The sequence below is a fragment of the Macaca nemestrina genome, chromosome 2, assembly GCF_043159975.1.
Source record: "Macaca nemestrina isolate mMacNem1 chromosome 2, mMacNem.hap1, whole genome shotgun sequence".
Taxonomy (NCBI): Eukaryota; Metazoa; Chordata; class Mammalia; order Primates; family Cercopithecidae; genus Macaca; species Macaca nemestrina.
Window position 1 is genome coordinate 2013585 of NC_092126.1, and position 19942 is coordinate 2033526.

The following is a 19942-nucleotide window of genomic DNA, read 5'->3' on the forward strand; positions in this document are numbered from 1 at the left end:
TCTCACCAACACAGCTCTCATTCTCACCAACAACACAGCTCTCATTCCCACCAACACAGCTCTCATTCTCACCAACAACACAGCTCTCATTCCCACCAACAACACAGCTCTCATTCTCACCAACACAGCTCTCATTCCCACCAACACAGCTCTCATTCTCACCAACACAGCTCTCATTCCCACCAACACAGCTCTCATTCCCACCAACACCACAGCTCTCATTCCCAGCAACACAGCTCTCATTCCCACCAACACAGCTCTCATTCTCACCAACACAGCTCTCATTCTCACCAACACAGCTCTCATTCTCACCAACAACACAGCTCTCATTCTCACCAACACAGCTCTCATTCCCACCAACACAGCTCTCATTCTCACCAACACAGCTCTCATTCTCACCAACAACACAGCTCTCATTCCCACCAACACAGCTCTCATTCTCACCAACAACACAGCTCTAATTCCCACCAACAACACAGCTCTCATTCTCACCAACAACACAGCTCTCATTCCCACCAACACAGCTCTCATTCCCACCAACACAGCTCTCATTCTCACCAACACAGCTCTCATTCCCACCAATACAGCTCTCATTCCCACCAACACCACAGCTCTCATTCTCACCAACACAGCTCTCATTCCCACCAACACAGCTCTCATTCTCACCAACAACACAGCTCTCATTCTCACCAACACAGCTCTCATTCTCACCAACAACACAGCTCTCATTCTCACCAACAACACAGCTCTCATTCTCACCAACGACACAGCTCTCATTCTCACCGACACAGCTCTCATTCCCACCAACACAGCTCTCATTCTCACCAACAACACAGCTCTCATTCTCACCAACGACACAGCTCTCATTCCCACCAACACCACAGCTCTCATTCCCACCAACACAGCTCTCATTCCCACCAACACAGCTCTCATTCTCACCAACACAGCTCTCATTCTCACCAACAACACAGCTCTCATTCCCACCAACAACACAGCTCTCATTCTCACCAACGCAGCTCTCATTCCCACCAACACAGCTCTCATTCCCACCAACACCACAGCTCTCATTCCCACCAACACAGCTCTCATTCCCACCAACACAGCTCTCATTCTCACCAACACAGCTCTCATTCTCACCAACAACACAGCTCTCATTCCCACCAACAACACAGCTCTCATTCTCACCAACACAGCTCTCATTCGCACCAACAACACAGCTCTTATTCTCACCAACACAGCTCTCATTCCCACCAACACCACAGCTCTCATTCTCACCAACACAGCTCTTATTCTCACCAACACCACAGCTCTCATTCTCACCAACACAGCTCTCATTCTCACCAACAACACAGCTCTCATTCTCACCAACAACACAGCTCTCATTCTCACTAACACAGCTCTCATTCTCACCAAAAACACAGCTCTCATTCCCACCAACACAGCTATCATTCTCACCAACACCACAGCTCTCATTCCCACCAACAACACAGCTCTCATTCTCACCAACAACACAGCTCTCATTCCCACCAACACAGCTCTCATTCTCACCAACACAGCTCTCATTCTCACCAACAACACGGCTCTCATTCTCACCAACACCACAGCTCTCATTCCCACCAACACAGCTCTCATTCCCACCAACACCACAGCTCTCATTCCCACCAACACAGCTCTCATTCCCACCAACACAGCTCTCATTCTCACCAACACAGCTCTCATTCTCACCAACAACACAGCTCTCATTCCCACCAACAACACAGCTCTCATTCTCACCAACACAGCTCTCATTCGCACCAACAACACAGCTCTTATTCTCACCAACACAGCTCTCATTCCCACCAACACCACAGCTCTCATTCTCACCAACACAGCTCTTATTCTCACCAACACCACAGCTCTCATTCTCACCAACACAGCTCTCATTCTCACCAACAACACAGCTCTCATTCTCACCAACAACACAGCTCTCATTCTCACTAACACAGCTCTCATTCTCACCAAAAACACAGCTCTCATTCCCACCAACACAGCTATCATTCTCACCAACACCACAGCTCTCATTCCCACCAACAACACAGCTCTCATTCTCACCAACACAGCTCTCATTCCCACCAACACAGCTCTCATTCTCACCAACACAGCTCTCATTCTCACCAACAACACGGCTCTCATTCTCACCAACACCACAGCTCTCATTCCCACCAACAACACAGCTCTCATTCTCACCAACAACACAGCTCTCATTCTCACCAACACAGCTCTCATTCCCACCAACACAGCTCTCATTCTCACCAACAACACAGCTCTCATTCTCACCAACACAGCTCTCATTCTCACCAACACCACAGCTCTCATTCCCACCAAAAACACAGCTCTCATTCTCACCAACACAGCTCTCATTCTCACCAACACAGCTCTCATTCCCACCAACACAGCTCTCATTCTCACCAACAACACAGCTCTCATTCTCACCAACACAGCTCTCATTCTCACCAACAACACAGCTCTCATTCTCACCAACACAGCTCTCATTCTCACCAACACCACAGCTCTCATTCTCACCAACAACACGGCTCTCATTCCCACCAACACAGCTCTCATTCTCACCAACAACACAGCTCTCATTCTCACCAACGACACAGCTCTCATTCTCACCGACACAGCTCTCATTCCCACCAACACAGCTCTCATTCTCACCAACAACACAGCTCTCATTCTCACCAACGACACAGCTCTCATTCCCACCAACACAGCTCTCATTCTCACCAACACAGCTCTCATTCCCACCAACACAGCTCTCATTCCCACCAACACCACAGCTCTCATTCCCACCAACACAGCTCTCATTCCCACCAACACAGCTCTCATTCTCACCAACACAGCTCTCATTCTCACCAACACAGCTCTCATTCTCACCAACAACACAGCTCTCATTCTCACCAGCACAGCTCTCATTCCCACCAACACCACAGCTCTCATTCTCACCAACACAGCTCTCATTCTCACCAACACCACAGCTCTCATTCTCACCAACACAGCTCTCATTCTCACCAACAGCACAGCTCTCATTCTCACCAACAACACAGCTCTCATTCTCACTAACACAGCTCTCATTCTCACCAACAACACAGCTCTCATTCCCACCAACAACACAGCTCTCATTCTCACCAACACCACAGCTCTCATTCCCACCAACAACACAGCTCTCATTCCCACCAACAATACAGCTCTCATTCTCACCAACAACACAGCTCTCATTCCCACCAACACAGCTCTCATTCTCACCAACACAGCTCTCATTCTCACCAACAACACGGCTCTCATTCTCACCAACACCACAGCTCTCATTCCCACCAACAACACAGCTCTCATTCTCACCAACAACACAGCTCTCATTCTCACCAACACAGCTCTCATTCCCACCAACAACACGGCTCTCATTCTCACCAACACAGCTCTCATTCTCACCAACAACACAGCTCTCATTCTCACCAACACAGCTCTCATTCTCACCAACACCACAGCTCTCATTCCCACCAAAAACACAGCTCTCATTCTCACCAACAACACAGCTCTCATTCTCACCAACACAGCTCTCATTCTCACCAACACCACAGCTCTCATTCTCACCAACAACACGGCTCTCATTCCCACCAACACAGCTCTCATTCTCACCAACAACACAGCTCTCATTCTCACCAACGACACAGCTCTCATTCTCACCGACACAGCTCTCATTCCCACCAACACAGCTCTCATTCTCACCAACAACACAGATCTCATTCTCACCAACGACACAGCTCTCATTCCCACCAACACAGCTCTCATTCTCACCAACACAGCTCTCATTCCCACCAACACAGCTCTCATTCCCACCAACACCACAGCTCTCATTCCCACCAACACAGCTCTCATTCCCACCAACACAGCTCTCATTCTCACCAACACAGCTCTCATTCTCACCAACACAGCTCTCATTCTCACCAACAACACAGCTCTCATTCTCACCAACACAGCTCTCATTCCCACCAACACCACAGCTCTCATTCTCACCAACACAGCTCTCATTCTCACCAACAACACAGCTCTCATTCTCACCAACAACACAGCTCTCATTCTCACTAACACAGCTCTCATTCTCACCAACACAGCTCTCATTCTCACCAACAACACAGCTCTCATTCTCACCAACACAGCTTTCATTCTCACCAACACAGCTCTCATTCTCACCAACAACACAGCTCTCATTCCCACCAACACAGCTCTCATTCTCACCAACAACACAGCTCTCATTCCCACCAACAACACAGCTCTCATTCTCACCAACACAGCTCTCATTCCCACCAACACAGCTCTCATTCTCACCAACACAGCTCTCATTCCCACCAACACAGCTCTCATTCCCACCAACACCACAGCTCTCATTCCCAGCAACACAGCTCTCATTCCCACCAACACAGCTCTCATTCTCACCAACACAGCTCTCATTCTCACCAACACAGCTCTCATTCTCACCAACAACACAGCTCTCATTCTCACCAACACAGCTCTCATTCCCACCAACACAGCTCTCATTCTCACCAACACAGCTCTCATTCTCACCAACAACACAGCTCTCATTCCCACCAACACAGCTCTCATTCTCACCAACAACACAGCTCTAATTCCCACCAACAACACAGCTCTCATTCTCACCAACAACACAGCTCTCATTCCCACCAACACAGCTCTCATTCCCACCAACACAGCTCTCATTCTCACCAACACAGCTCTCATTCCCACCAACACAGCTCTCATTCCCACCAACACCACAGCTCTCATTCTCACCAACACAGCTCTCATTCCCACCAACACAGCTCTCATTCTCACCAACAACACAGCTCTCATTCTCACCAACACAGCTCTCATTCTCACCAACAACACAGCTCTCATTCTCACCAACAACACAGCTCTCATTCTCACCAACGACACAGCTCTCATTCTCACCGACACAGCTCTCATTCCCACCAACACAGCTCTCATTCTCACCAACAACACAGCTCTCATTCTCACCAACGACACAGCTCTCATTCCCACCAACACAGCTCTCATTCTCACCAACACAGCTCTCATTCCCACCAACACAGCTCTCATTCCCACCAACACCACAGCTCTCATTCCCACCAACACAGCTCTCATTCCCACCAACACAGCTCTCATTCTCACCAACACAGCTCTCATTCTCACCAACAACACAGCTCTCATTCTCACCAACACAGCTCTCATTCGCACCAACAACACAGCTCTCATTCCCACCAACACAGCTCTCATTCCCACCAACACCACAGCTCTCATTCTCACCAACACAGCTCTTATTCTCACCAACACCACAGCTCTCATTCTCACCAACACAGCTCTCATTCTCACCAACAACACAGCTCTCATTCTCACCAACAACACAGCTCTCATTCTCACTAACACAGCTCTCATTCTCACCAAAAACACAGCTCTCATTCCCACCAACACAGCTCTCATTCTCACCAACACCACAGCTCTCATTCCCACCAACAACACAGCTCTCATTCTCACCAACAACACAGCTCTCATTCCCACCAACACAGCTCTCATTCTCACCAACACAGCTCTCATTCTCACCAACAACACGGCTCTCATTCTCACCAACACCACAGCTCTCATTCCCACCAACAACACAGCTCTCATTCTCACCAACAACACAGCTCTCATTCTCACCAACACAGCTCTCATTCCCACCAACACAGCTCTCATTCTCACCAACAACACAGCTCTCATTCTCACCAACACAGCTCTCATTCTCACCAACACCACAGCTCTCATTCCCACCAAAAACACAGCTCTCATTCTCACCAACACAGCTCTCATTCTCACCAACACAGCTCTCATTCCCACCAACACAGCTCTCATTCTCACCAACAACACAGCTCTCATTCTCACCAACACAGCTCTCATTCTCACCAACAACACAGCTCTCATTCTCACCAACACAGCTCTCATTCTCACCAACACCACAGCTCTCATTCTCACCAACAACACGGCTCTCATTCCCACCAACACAGCTCTCATTCTCACCAACAACACAGCTCTCATTCTCACCAACGACACAGCTCTCATTCTCACCGACACAGCTCTCATTCCCACCAACACAGCTCTCATTCTCACCAACAACACAGCTCTCATTCTCACCAACGACACAGCTCTCATTCCCACCAACACAGCTCTCATTCTCACCAACACAGCTCTCATTCCCACCAACACAGCTCTCATTCCCACCAACACCACAGCTCTCATTCCCACCAACACAGCTCTCATTCCCACCAACACAGCTCTCATTCTCACCAACACAGCTCTCATTCTCACCAACACAGCTCTCATTCTCACCAACAACACAGCTCTCATTCCCACCAACACAGCTCTCATTCCCACCAACACCACAGCTCTCATTCTCACCAACACAGCTCTCATTCTCACCAACACCACAGCTCTCATTCTCACCAACACAGCTCTCATTCTCACCAACAGCACAGCTCTCATTCTCACCAACAACACAGCTCTCATTCTCACTAACACAGCTCTCATTCTCACCAACAACACAGCTCTCATTCCCACCAACAACACAGCTCTCATTCTCACCAACACCACAGCTCTCATTCCCACCAACAACACAGCTCTCATTCCCACCAACAATACAGCTCTCATTCTCACCAACAACACAGCTCTCATTCCCACCAAGACAGCTCTCATTCTCACCAACACAGCTCTCATTCTCACCAACAACACGGCTCTCATTCTCACCAACACCACAGCTCTCATTCCCACCAACAACACAGCTCTCATTCTCACCAACAACACAGCTCTCATTCTCACCAACACAGCTCTCATTCCCACCAACAACACGGCTCTCATTCTCACCAACACAGCTCTCATTCTCACCAACAACACAGCTCTCATTCTCACCAACACAGCTCTCATTCTCACCAACACCACAGCTCTCATTCCCACCAAAAACACAGCTCTCATTCTCACCAACAACACAGCTCTCATTCTCACCAACACAGCTCTCATTCTCACCAACACCACAGCTCTCATTCTCACCAACAACACGGCTCTCATTCCCACCAACACAGCTCTCATTCTCACCAACAACACAGCTCTCATTCTCACCAACGACACAGCTCTCATTCTCACCGACACAGCTCTCATTCCCACCAACACAGCTCTCATTCTCACCAACAACACAGATCTCATTCTCACCAACGACACAGCTCTCATTCCCACCAACACAGCTCTCATTCTCACCAACAACACAGCTCTCATTCTCACCAACGACACAGCTCTCATTCTCACCGACACAGCTCTCATTCCCACCAACACAGCTCTCATTCTCACCAACAACACAGCTCTCATTCCCACCAACAACACAGCTCTCATTCTCACCAACACAGCTCTCATTCCCACCAACACAGCTCTCATTCTCACCAACACAGCTCTCATTCCCACCAACACAGCTCTCATTCCCACCAACACCACAGCTCTCATTCCCAGCAACACAGCTCTCATTCCCACCAACACAGCTCTCATTCTCACCAACACAGCTCTCATTCTCACCAACACAGCTCTCATTCTCACCAACAACACAGCTCTCATTCTCACCAACACAGCTCTCATTCCCACCAACACAGCTCTCATTCTCACCAACACAGCTCTCATTCTCACCAACAACACAGCTCTCATTCCCACCAACACAGCTCTCATTCTCACCAACAACACAGCTCTAATTCCCACCAACAACACAGCTCTCATTCTCACCAACAACACAGCTCTCATTCCCACCAACACAGCTCTCATTCCCACCAACACAGCTCTCATTCTCACCAACAACACAGCTCTCATTCTCACCAACACAGCTCTCATTCTCACCAACACTACAGCTCTCATTCTCACCAACAACACGGCTCTCATTCCCATCAACACAGCTCTCATTCTCACCAACAACACAGCTCTCATTCTCACCAACGACACAGCTCTCATTCTCACCGACACAGCTCTCATTCCCACCAACACAGCTCTCATTCTCACCAACACAGCTCTCATTCCCACCAACACAGCTCTCATTCCCACCAACACCACAGCTCTCATTCCCACCAACACAGCTCTCATTCCCACCAACACAGCTCTCATTCTCACCAACACAGCTCTCATTCTCACCAACAACACAGCTCTCATTCTCACCAACACAGCTCTCATTCCCACCAACACAGCTCTCATTCTCACCAACAACACAGCTCTCATTCTCACCAACACAGCTTACATTCTCACCAACACAGCTCTCATTCTCACCAACAACACAGCTCTCATTCCCACCAACACAGCTCTCATTCTCACCAACAACACAGCTCTCATTCCCACCAACAACACAGCTCTCATTCTCACCAACGCAGCTCTCATTCCTACCAACACAGCTCTCATTCTCACCAACACAGCTCTCATTCCCACCAACACAGCTCTCATTCCCACCAACATCACAGCTCTCATTCCCACCAACACAGCTCTCATTCCCACCAACACAGCTCTCATTCTCACCAACACAGCTCTCATTCTCACCAACACAGCTCTCATTCTCACCAACAACACAGCTCTCATTCTCACCAACACAGCTCTCATTCCCACCAACACAGCTCTCATTCTCACCAACAACACAGCTCTCATTCTCACCAACACAGCTCTCATTCTCACCAACACAGCTCTCATTCTCACCAACAACACAGCTCTCATTCCCACCAACACAGCTCTCATTCTCACCAACAACACAGCTCTCATTCTCACCAACAACACAGCTCTCATTCCCACCAACACAGCTCTCATTCTCACCAACACAGCTCTCATTCTCACCAACAACACAGCTCTCATTCTCACCAACACAGCTCTCATTCCCACCAACACCACAGCTCTCATTCTCACCAACACAGCTCTCATTCTCACCAACAACACAGCTCTCATTCTCACCAACATAGCTCTCATTCTCACCAACACCACAGCTCTCATTCTCACCAACACAGCTCTCATTCTCACCAACAACACAGCTCTCATTCTCACCAACAACACAGCTCTCATTCTCACCAACACAGCTCTCATTCCCACCAACACAGCTCTCATTCTCACCAACAACACAGCTCTCATTCTCACCAACACAGCTCTCATTCTCACCAACACCACAGCTCTCATTCCCACCAACAACACAGCTCTCATTCTCACCAACACCACAGCTCTCATTCTCACCAACGACACAGCTCTCATTCTCACCGACACAGCTCTCATTCCCACCAACACAGCTCTCATTCTCACCAACACAGCTCTCATTCCCACCAACACAGCTCTCATTCTCACCAACAACACAGCTCTCATTCTCACCAACACAGCTCTCATTCCCACCAACACCACAGCTCTCATTCTCACCAACACAGCTCTCATTCTCACCAGCACCACAGCTCTCATTCTCACCAACACAGCTCTCATTCTCACCAACAACACAGTTCTCATTCCCACCAACAACACAGCTCTCATTCTCACTAACAACACAGCTCTCATTCTCACCAACAACACAGCTCTCATTCCCACCAACAACACAGCTCTCATTCTCACCAACACCACAGCTCTCATTCCCACCAACAACACAGCTCTCATTCTCACCAACACTACAGCTCTCATTCTCACCAACACAGCTCTCATTCTCACCAACACAGCTCTCATTCTCACCAACAACACAGCTCTCATTCTCACCAACACAGCTCTCATTCCCACCAACACAGCTCTCATTCTCACCAACAACATAGCTCTCATTCTCACCAACACAGCTCTCATTCTCACCAACACAGCTCTCATTCTCACCAACAACACAGCTCTCATTCCCACCAACACAGCTCTCATTCTCACCAACGACACAGCTCTCATTCTCACCGACACAGCTCTCATTCCCACCAACACAGCTCTCATTCTCACCAACACAGCTCTCATTCCCACCAACACAGCTCTCATTCTCACCAACAACACAGCTCTCATTCTCACCAACACAGCTCTCATTCCCACCAACACCACAGCTCTCATTCTCACCAACACAGCTCTCATTCTCACCAGCACCACAGCTCTCATTCTCACCAACACAGCTCTCATTCTCACCAACAACACAGCTCTCATTCTCACCAACAACACAGCTCTCATTCTCACTAACAACACAGCTCTCATTCTCACCAACAACACAGCTCTCATTCCCACCAACAACACAGCTCTCATTCTCACCGACACCACAGCTCTCATTCCCACCAACAACACAGCTCTCATTCTCACCAACACTACAGCTCTCATTCTCACCAACACAGCTCTCATTCCCACCAACACAGCTCTCATTCTCACCAACAAAACAGCTCTCATTCTCACCAACACAGCTCTCATTCTCACCAACACCACAGCTCTCATTCCCACCAACAACACAGCTCTCATTCTCACCAACACAGCTCTCATTCTCACCAACACAGCTCTCATTCCCACCAACACAGCTCTCATTCTCACCAACACAGCTCTCATTCCCACCAACACCACAGCTCTCATTCTCACCAACACAGCTCTCATTCTCACCAACAACACAGCTCTCATTCTCACCAACACAGCTCTCATTCTCACCAAAAACACAGCTCTCATTCCCACCAACACAGCTCTCATTCTCACCAACACAGCTCTCATTCCCACCAACACCACAGCTCTCATTCTCACCAACAACACAGCTCTCATTCCCACCAACACAGCTCTCATTCTCACCAACACAGCTCTCATTCTCACCAACAACACGGCTCTCATTCTCACCAACACCACAGCTCTCATTCCCACCAACACAGCTCTCATTCTCACCAACAACACAGCTCTCATTCCCACCAACACAGCTCTCATTCTCACCAACACAGCTCTCATTCTCACCAACAACACGGCTCTCATTCTCACCAACACCACAGCTCTCATTCCCACCAACAACACAGCTCTCATTCCCACCAACAACACAGCTCTCATTCTCAACAACAACACAGCTCTCATTCTCATCAACACAGCTCTCATTCTCACCAACAACACAGCTCTCATTCTCACCAACACAGCTCTCATTCCCACCAACACCACAGCTCTCATTCTCACCAACACAGCTCTTATTCTCACCAACACCACAGCTCTCATTCTCACCAACACAGCTCTCATTCTCACCAACAACACAGCTCTCATTCTCACCAACAACACAGCTCTCATTCTCACTAACACAGCTCTCATTCTCACCAACAACACAGCTCTCATTCCCACCAACACAGCTCTCATTCTCACCAACACCACAGCTCTCATTCCCACCAACAACACAGCTCTCATTCTCACCAACAACACAGCTCTCATTCCCACCAAGACAGCTCTCATTCTCACCAACACAGCTCTCATTCTCACCAACAACACGGCTCTCATTCTCACCAACACCACAGCTCTCATTCCCACCAACAACACAGCTCTCATTCTCACCAACAACACAGCTCTCATTCTCACCAACACAGCTCTCATTCCCACCAACACAGCTCTCATTCTCACCAACAACACAGCTCTCATTCTCACCAACACAGCTCTCATTCTCACCAACACCACAGCTCTCATTCCCACCAAAAACACAGCTCTCATTCTCACCAACACAGCTCTCATTCTCACCAACACAGCTCTCATTCCCACCAACACAGCTCTCATTCTCACCAACAACACAGCTCTCATTCTCACCAACACAGCTCTCATTCTCACCAACAACACAGCTCTCATTCTCACCAACACAGCTCTCATTCTCACCAACACCACAGCTCTCATTCTCACCAACAACACGGCTCTCATTCCCACCAACACAGCTCTCATTCTCACCAACAACACAGCTCTCATTCTCACCAACGACACAGCTCTCATTCTCACCGACACAGCTCTCATTCCCACCAACACAGCTCTCATTCTCACCAACAACACAGCTCTCATTCTCACCAACGACACAGCTCTCATTCCCACCAACACAGCTCTCATTCTCACCAACACAGCTCTCATTCCCACCAACACAGCTCTCATTCCCACCGACACCACAGCTCTCATTCCCACCAACACAGCTCTCATTCCCACCAACACAGCTCTCATTCTCACCAACACAGCTCTCATTCTCACCAACACAGCTCTCATTCTCACCAACAACACAGCTCTCATTCTCACCAGCACAGCTCTCATTCCCACCAACACCACAGCTCTCATTCTCACCAACACAGCTCTCATTCTCACCAACACCACAGCTCTCATTCTCACCAACACAGCTCTCATTCTCACCAACAACACAGCTCTCATTCTCACCAACAACACAGCTCTCATTCTCACTAACACAGCTCTCATCCTCACCAACAACACAGCTCTCATTCCCACCAACAACACAGCTCTCATTCTCACCAACACCACAGCTCTCATTCCCACCAACAACACAGCTCTCATTCCCACCAACAACACAGCTCTCATTCTCACCAACAACACAGCTCTCATTCCCACCAACACAGCTCTCATTCTCACCAACACAGCTCTCATTCTCACCAACAACACGGCTCTCATTCTCACCAACACCACAGCTCTCATTCCCACCAACAACACAGCTCTCATTCTCACCAACAACACAGCTCTCATTCTCACCAACACAGCTCTCATTCCCACCAACAACACGGCTCTCATTCTCACCAACACAGCTCTCATTCTCACCAACAACACAGCTCTCATTCTCACCAACACAGCTCTCATTCTCACCAACACCACAGCTCTCATTCCCACCAAAAACACAGCTCTCATTCTCACCAACAACACAGCTCTCATTCTCACCAACACAGCTCTCATTCTCACCAACACCACAGCTCTCATTCTCATCAACAACACGGCTCTCATTCCCACCAACACAGCTCTCATTCTCACCAACAACACAGCTCTCATTCTCACCAACGACACAGCTCTCATTCCCACCAACACAGCTCTCATTCTCACCAACACAGCTCTCATTCCCACCAACACAGCTCTCATTCCCACCAACACCACAGCTCTCATTCCCACCAACACAGCTCTCATTCCCACCAACACAGCTCTCATTCTCACCAACACAGCTCTCATTCTCACCAACACAGCTCTCATTCTCACCAACAACACAGCTCTCATTCTCACCAACACAGCTCTCATTCCCACCAACACCACAGCTCTCATTCTCACCAACACAGCTCTTATTCTCACCAACACCACAGCTCTCATTCTCACCAACACAGCTCTCATTCTCACCAACAACACAGCTCTCATTCTCACCAACAACACAGCTCTCATTCTCACTAACACAGCTCTCATTCTCACCAACACAGCTCTCATTCTCACCAACAACACAGCTCTCATTCTCACCAACACAGCTTTCATTCTCACCAACACAGCTCTCATTCTCACCAACAACACAGCTCTCATTCCCACCAACACAGCTCTCATTCTCACCAACAACACAGCTCTCATTCCCACCAACAACACAGCTCTCATTCTCACCAACACAGCTCTCATTCCCACCAACACAGCTCTCATTCTCACCAACACAGCTCTCATTCCCACCAACACAGCTCTCATTCCCACCAACACCACAGCTCTCATTCCCAGCAACACAGCTCTCATTCCCACCAACACAGCTCTCATTCTCACCAACACAGCTCTCATTCTCACCAACACAGCTCTCATTCTCACCAACAACACAGCTCTCATTCTCACCAACACAGCTCTCATTCTCACCAACAACACAGCTCTCATTCTCACCAACACAGCTCTCATTCTCACCAACACAGCTCTCATTCTCACCAACAACACAGCTCTCATTCCCACCAACACAGCTCTCATTCTCACCAACAACACAGCTCTAATTCCCACCAACAACACAGCTCTCATTCTCACCAACAACACAGCTCTCATTCCCACCAACACAGCTCTCATTCCCACCAACACAGCTCTCATTCTCACCAACAACACAGCTCTCATTCTCACCAACACAGCTCTCATTCTCACCAACACTACAGCTCTCATTCTCACCCACAACACGGCTCTCATTCCCACCAACACAGCTCTCATTCTCACCAACAACACAGCTCTCATTCTCACCGACGACACAGCTCTCATTCTCACCGACACAGCTCTCATTCCCACCGACACAGCTCTCATTCTCACCAACACAGCTCTCATTCCCACCAACACAGCTCTCATTCCCACCAACATCACAGCTCTCATTCCCACCAACACAGCTCTCATTCCCACCAACACAGCTCTCATTCTCACCAACACAGCTCTCATTCTCACCAACACAGCTCTCATTCTCACCAACAACACAGCTCTCATTCTCACCAACACAGCTCTCATTCCCACCAACACAGCTCTCATTCTCACCAACAACACAGCTCTCATTCTCACCAACACAGCTCTCATTCTCACCAACACAGCTCTCATTCTCACCAACAACACAGCTCTCATTCTCACCAACACAGCTCTCATTCCCACCAACACCACAGCTCTCATTCTCACCAACACAGCTCTCATTCTCACCAACAACACAGCTCTCATTCTCACCAACATAGCTCTCATTCTCACCAACACCACAGCTCTCATTCTCACCAACACAGCTCTCATTCTCACCAACAACACAGCTCTCATTCTCACCAACAACACAGCTCTCATTCTCACCAACACAGCTCTCATTCCCACCAACACAGCTCTCATTCTCACCAACAACACAGCTCTCATTCTCACCAACACAGCTCTCATTCTCACCAACACCACAGCTCTCATTCCCACCAACAACACAGCTCTCATTCTCACCAACACCACAGCTCTCATTCTCACCAACGACACAGCTCTCATTCTCACCGACACAGCTCTCATTCCCACCAACACAGCTCTCATTCTCACCAACACAGCTCTCATTCCCACCAACACAGCTCTCATTCTCACCAACAACACAGCTCTCATTCTCACCAACACAGCTCTCATTCCCACCAACACCACAGCTCTCATTCTCACCAACACAGCTCTCATTCTCACCAGCACCACAGCTCTCATTCTCACCAACACAGCTCTCATTCTCACCAACAACACAGCTCTCATTCTCACCAACAACACAGCTCTCATTCTCACCAACAACACAGCTCTCATTCTCACCAACAACACAGCTCTCATTCCCACCAACAACACAGCTCTCATTCTCACCAACACCACAGCTCTCATTCCCACCAACAACACAGCTCTCATTCTCACCAACACCACAGCTCTCATTCTCACCAACACAGCTCTCATTCCCACCAACACAGCTCTCATTCTCACCAACAACACAGCTCTCATTCTCACCAACACAGCTCTCATTCTCACCAACACCACAGCTCTCATTCCCACCAACAACACAGCTCTCATTCTCACCAACAACACAGCTCTCATTCTCACCAACACAGCTCTCATTCCCACCAACACAGCTCTCATTCTCACCAACAACACAGCTCTCATTCCCACCAACACCACAGCTCTCATTCTCACCAACACAGCTCTCATTCTCACCAACAACACAGCTCTCATTCTCACCAACAACACAGCTCTCATTCTCACCAACACAGCTCTCATTCCCACCAACACAGCTCTCATTCTCACCAACAACACAGCTCTCATTCTCACCAACACAGCTCTCATTCTCACCAACACCACAGCTCTCATTCCCACCAACAACACAGCTCTCATTCTCACCAACACCACAGCTCTCATTCTCACCAACGACACAGCTCTCATTCTCACCGACACAGCTCTCATTCCCACCAACACAGCTCTCATTCTCACCAACACAGCTCTCATTCCCACCAACACAGCTCTCATTCTCACCAACAACACAGCTCTCATTCTCACCAACACAGCTCTCATTCCCACCAACACCACAGCTCTCATTCTCACCAACACAGCTCTCATTCTCACCAGCACCACAGCTCTCATTCTCACCAACACAGCTCTCATTCTCACCAACAACACAGCTCTCATTCTCACCAACAACACAGCTCTCATTCTCACTAACAACACAGCTCTCATTCTCACCAACAACACAGCTCTCATTCCCACCAACAACACAGCTCTCATTCTCACCAACACCACAGCTCTCATTCCCACCAACAACACAGCTCTCATTCTCACCAACACCACAGCTCTCATTCTCACCAACACAGCTCTCATTCCCACCAACACAGCTCTCATTCTCACCAACAACACAGCTCTCATTCTCACCAACACAGCTCTCATTCTCACCAACACCACAGCTCTCATTCCCACCAACAACACAGCTCTCATTCTCACCAACAACACAGCTCTCATTCTCACCAACACAGCTCTCATTCCCACCAACACAGCTCTCATTCTCACCAACAACACAGCTCTCATTCCCACCAACAACACAGCTCTCATTCCCACCAACACAGCTCTCATTCCCACCAACACCGCTCTCATTCTCACCAACAACACACCTCTCTTTCCCACCAACACACCTCTCATTCCCACCAACACAGCTCTCATTCTCACAAACAACACAGCTCTCATTCTCACCAACAACACAGCTCTCATTCTCACCAACAACACAGCTCTCATTCTCACCAACACAGCTCTCATTCTCACCAACAACACAGCTCTCATTCCCACCAACGCAGCTCTCATTCTCACCAACAACACAGCTCTCATTCTCACCAACAACACAGCTCTCATTCCCACCAACACAGCTCTCATTCTCACCAACAACACAGCTCTCATTCTCACCAACACAGCTCTCATTCTCACCAACAACACAGCTCTCATTCCCACCAACAACACAGCTCTCATTCTCACCAACAACACAGCTCTCATTCTCACCAACAACACAGCTCTCATTCTCACCAACAACACAGCTCTCATTCCCACCAACACAGCTCTCATTCTCACCAACAACACAGCTCTCATTCCCACGAACACAGCTCTCATTCTCACCAACACCACAGCTCTCATTCCCACCAACACAGCTCTCATTCTCACCAACAACACAGCTCTCATTCTCACCAACAACACAGCTCTCATTCTCACCAACACAGCTCTCATTCTCACCAACACAGCTCTCATTCTCACCAACAACACAGCTCATTCTCACCAACACAGCTCTCATTCCCACCAACAACACAGCTCTCATTCCCACCAACACAGCTCTCATTCTCACCAACAACACAGCTCTCATTCTCACCAACAACACAGCTCTCATTCTCACCAACACAGCTCTCATTCTCACCAACACAGCTCTCATTCTCACCAACAACACAGCTCTCATTCTCACCAACACAGCTCTCATTCCCACCAACAACACAGCTCTCATTCCCACCAACAACACAGCTCTCATTCTTACCAACAACACAGCTCTCATTCTCACCAACACAGCTCTCATTCTCACCAACAACACAGCTCTCATTCTCATCAACACAGCTCTCATTCTCACCAACAACACAGCTCTCATTCTCACCAATACAGCTCTCATTCTCACCAACAACACAGCTCTCATTCTCTCTCATTCTCCATAACCTGTATGGTTTGTCCAAGCAGGCATACGTTAAAGAGACTGGTGGTTTTTTAGCATCACCCAGATGGTCAGTGTCACCACTCGGGAAGGAGATATGAAATCCCCACGTCCAAGTTCTTAGCCCAGAGAGACAGGCTGCTGCTCTGCTTGTGAATTTACTACTCATCTGCACAGACATGCTACTCCCTCCCCGCAAAGTCTCCCGTCAGCTTCCCAACCAGACTCTGCTGCAACTTGTCTCAGCCACACATGTGGAGTTTTACCTGCCATCACCTCAGGTGACTGGAAGAACTCATCTGGGTGCACATAGCCCGTCTGCGGAAGGAGACACCACAGCACTCGGAGCAGGCCGAGGCCACCCCAAAGCACCCTGACTGCCATCTTCAGATCCAGTTGTTGCCAACACACCGGGCCCAAAACCTGGAATGATGTCCCAGCTGCTACAGATGCCACGCTGGATCCACAGATCTGCATCTGTTGAGGAAAACACTTGTTGGTTATCACGATGTAAATTACAATATATCCAACTGTCTGAACAAACTCAAAATGGATCTATCATTTAATAAAAATGACAGTAATAATAGCTACTTTATACTAAATGCCCACTGACTGCCAGGCACTTGACATGCATATTTCATTGAATCCTTTCCACAGCCTGGGGCAGTGGGTCTCGGTATCCCTGTTTTACAGATGGGAACGGAGGCCTCTGGTGAGTAACTCGGTTACTTGCTGACCATATTTGCTAAGGAGTCTGATGGTTAATTTTATGTGTCCACTTGACTGGGCTAAGAGATACCCAGATAGCTGCTAGAACATTATTTCTAGCAGTGTCTAGAAGGGTATTTCAGGAAGAGATTAGCCTTTGTTTGTCTTTTTTGGTTTGTTTGTTTGTTTTGAGATGAAGTCTTGCTCTGTTACCCAGGCTGGAGTACAGTGGCTCACTGCAACTTCCACCTCCTGGGTCCAAGTGATTCTCTGCCTCAGCCTCCTGAGGACCTGGGATTATAGGCACGTGCCACCACCCCCGGCTAATTTTTGTATTTTTAGTAGAGATGGGGTTTCACCATGTTGGTCAGGCTGGTCTTGAACTCCTGACCTCATGATCCGCCCACTTTGGCCTCCCAAAGTCCTGGGATTACAGGCATGAGCCACTGCGCCCGGCTGAGATTAACCTTTGAATTGATAGACTAAGTGAAGAAGATCAGCTGCACCAGCGTGGGTGGGCATGATCCAACCCATTGAGGGTCTGAATAAAACAAACACGTGGAGGACGGGTGAATCTGCGCTCTCTTCAGCCGGGATAGCTGTCTTCTCCTGCCTTCAGACAACAGTGCTCCTGGTTCGTGGGCCTTCAGACTCTGTGTCTCACACCAGTGCCCCACAGCCCACCTCCCCGAATCAGGTTCTCGGGCAGTCAGACTAGGCCTGGGAGTTACACTGCAGGCTCCTCTGTTTCTAAGGCTTCCAACCCAGACTGAATTAAATCACCAGCTTTCCTGGTTCTCCAGCTTGCAGGTGTCAGACTGTGGGACTTCACCAGCCCCCATAATTGCATGACCCAATTTTCATAGTAAATGATACAGCCAATTCCCTATTATTTCTGTTTCTCTGGAGAACCCTGACTTATACAGGGTCTAAATATGACATTTGCCCAATGTGACATTTGCAAGAAGGACTAGGGTACCCAACAAATCTGGGTCTTGCCGTCCCATCCTGATCACCAGCTCCTACCCACTTTCCTGACAGGGGACAGAAGCAGTAGCTCCGCTGGTCAGTTTTGCAGTGTTCTAGGAGTCATTCCTGGGGATTCAGCCTACAGCTTGATCACTCAGCACTTCCAAAGGTTTTGTAAGCAGCTAATTCCCTATATTAACTCCTTTTTGCATAAAACATTTAGTTGTTTGCAAACAACAACAACAAAAACAGTGCAAGCTGGCTTCAACAATTCATCATGTTGCCAGGCGTGGTGGTGCATCCCTGTAGTCCCGGCTACTTGGGAGGCAGAGGCAGGAGGATTGCTTGACCCCAAGAGTTGAAGGTCAGCCTGGCAACATAGCAAGACCCCCATCTCTTAAAAGAAAAAGCAGGAAACAATTCATCATGTCCATAAAAAAGCAGTCAGGCTTGGTACTGCCAGGGTCCCTTGCCGCTTCTCAGGTCAGCCTTGATGCTGCCTTTCTCTCTGTGTGGACATAATCCTCAGTTCCAGCCATCCCATCCAGACATGCCAACACTGAGAAGTGTCTGTATTTTTGAGGCTGTCTCTTTTTAAAACAG

General features: G+C 48.7%; 1 protein-coding gene across 14 annotated transcripts in view; it reads right to left on the reverse strand.

The window, feature by feature from the left end:
- The window catches only part of LOC139355277 (phosphatidylinositol glycan anchor biosynthesis class Z), a 43118-nt gene that overhangs the window by 11393 nt on the left and 11783 nt on the right, over positions 1 to 19942 (reverse strand). For all 14 annotated transcript variants that reach the window (XM_011723036.3, XM_071090595.1, XM_071090594.1 and 11 more), the window contains one exon: positions 17929 to 18139. In XM_011723036.3, the coding sequence (XP_011721338.2) occupies positions 17929 to 18139 (211 nt within the window). The remainder of the gene's footprint in view (positions 1 to 17928; positions 18140 to 19942) is intronic.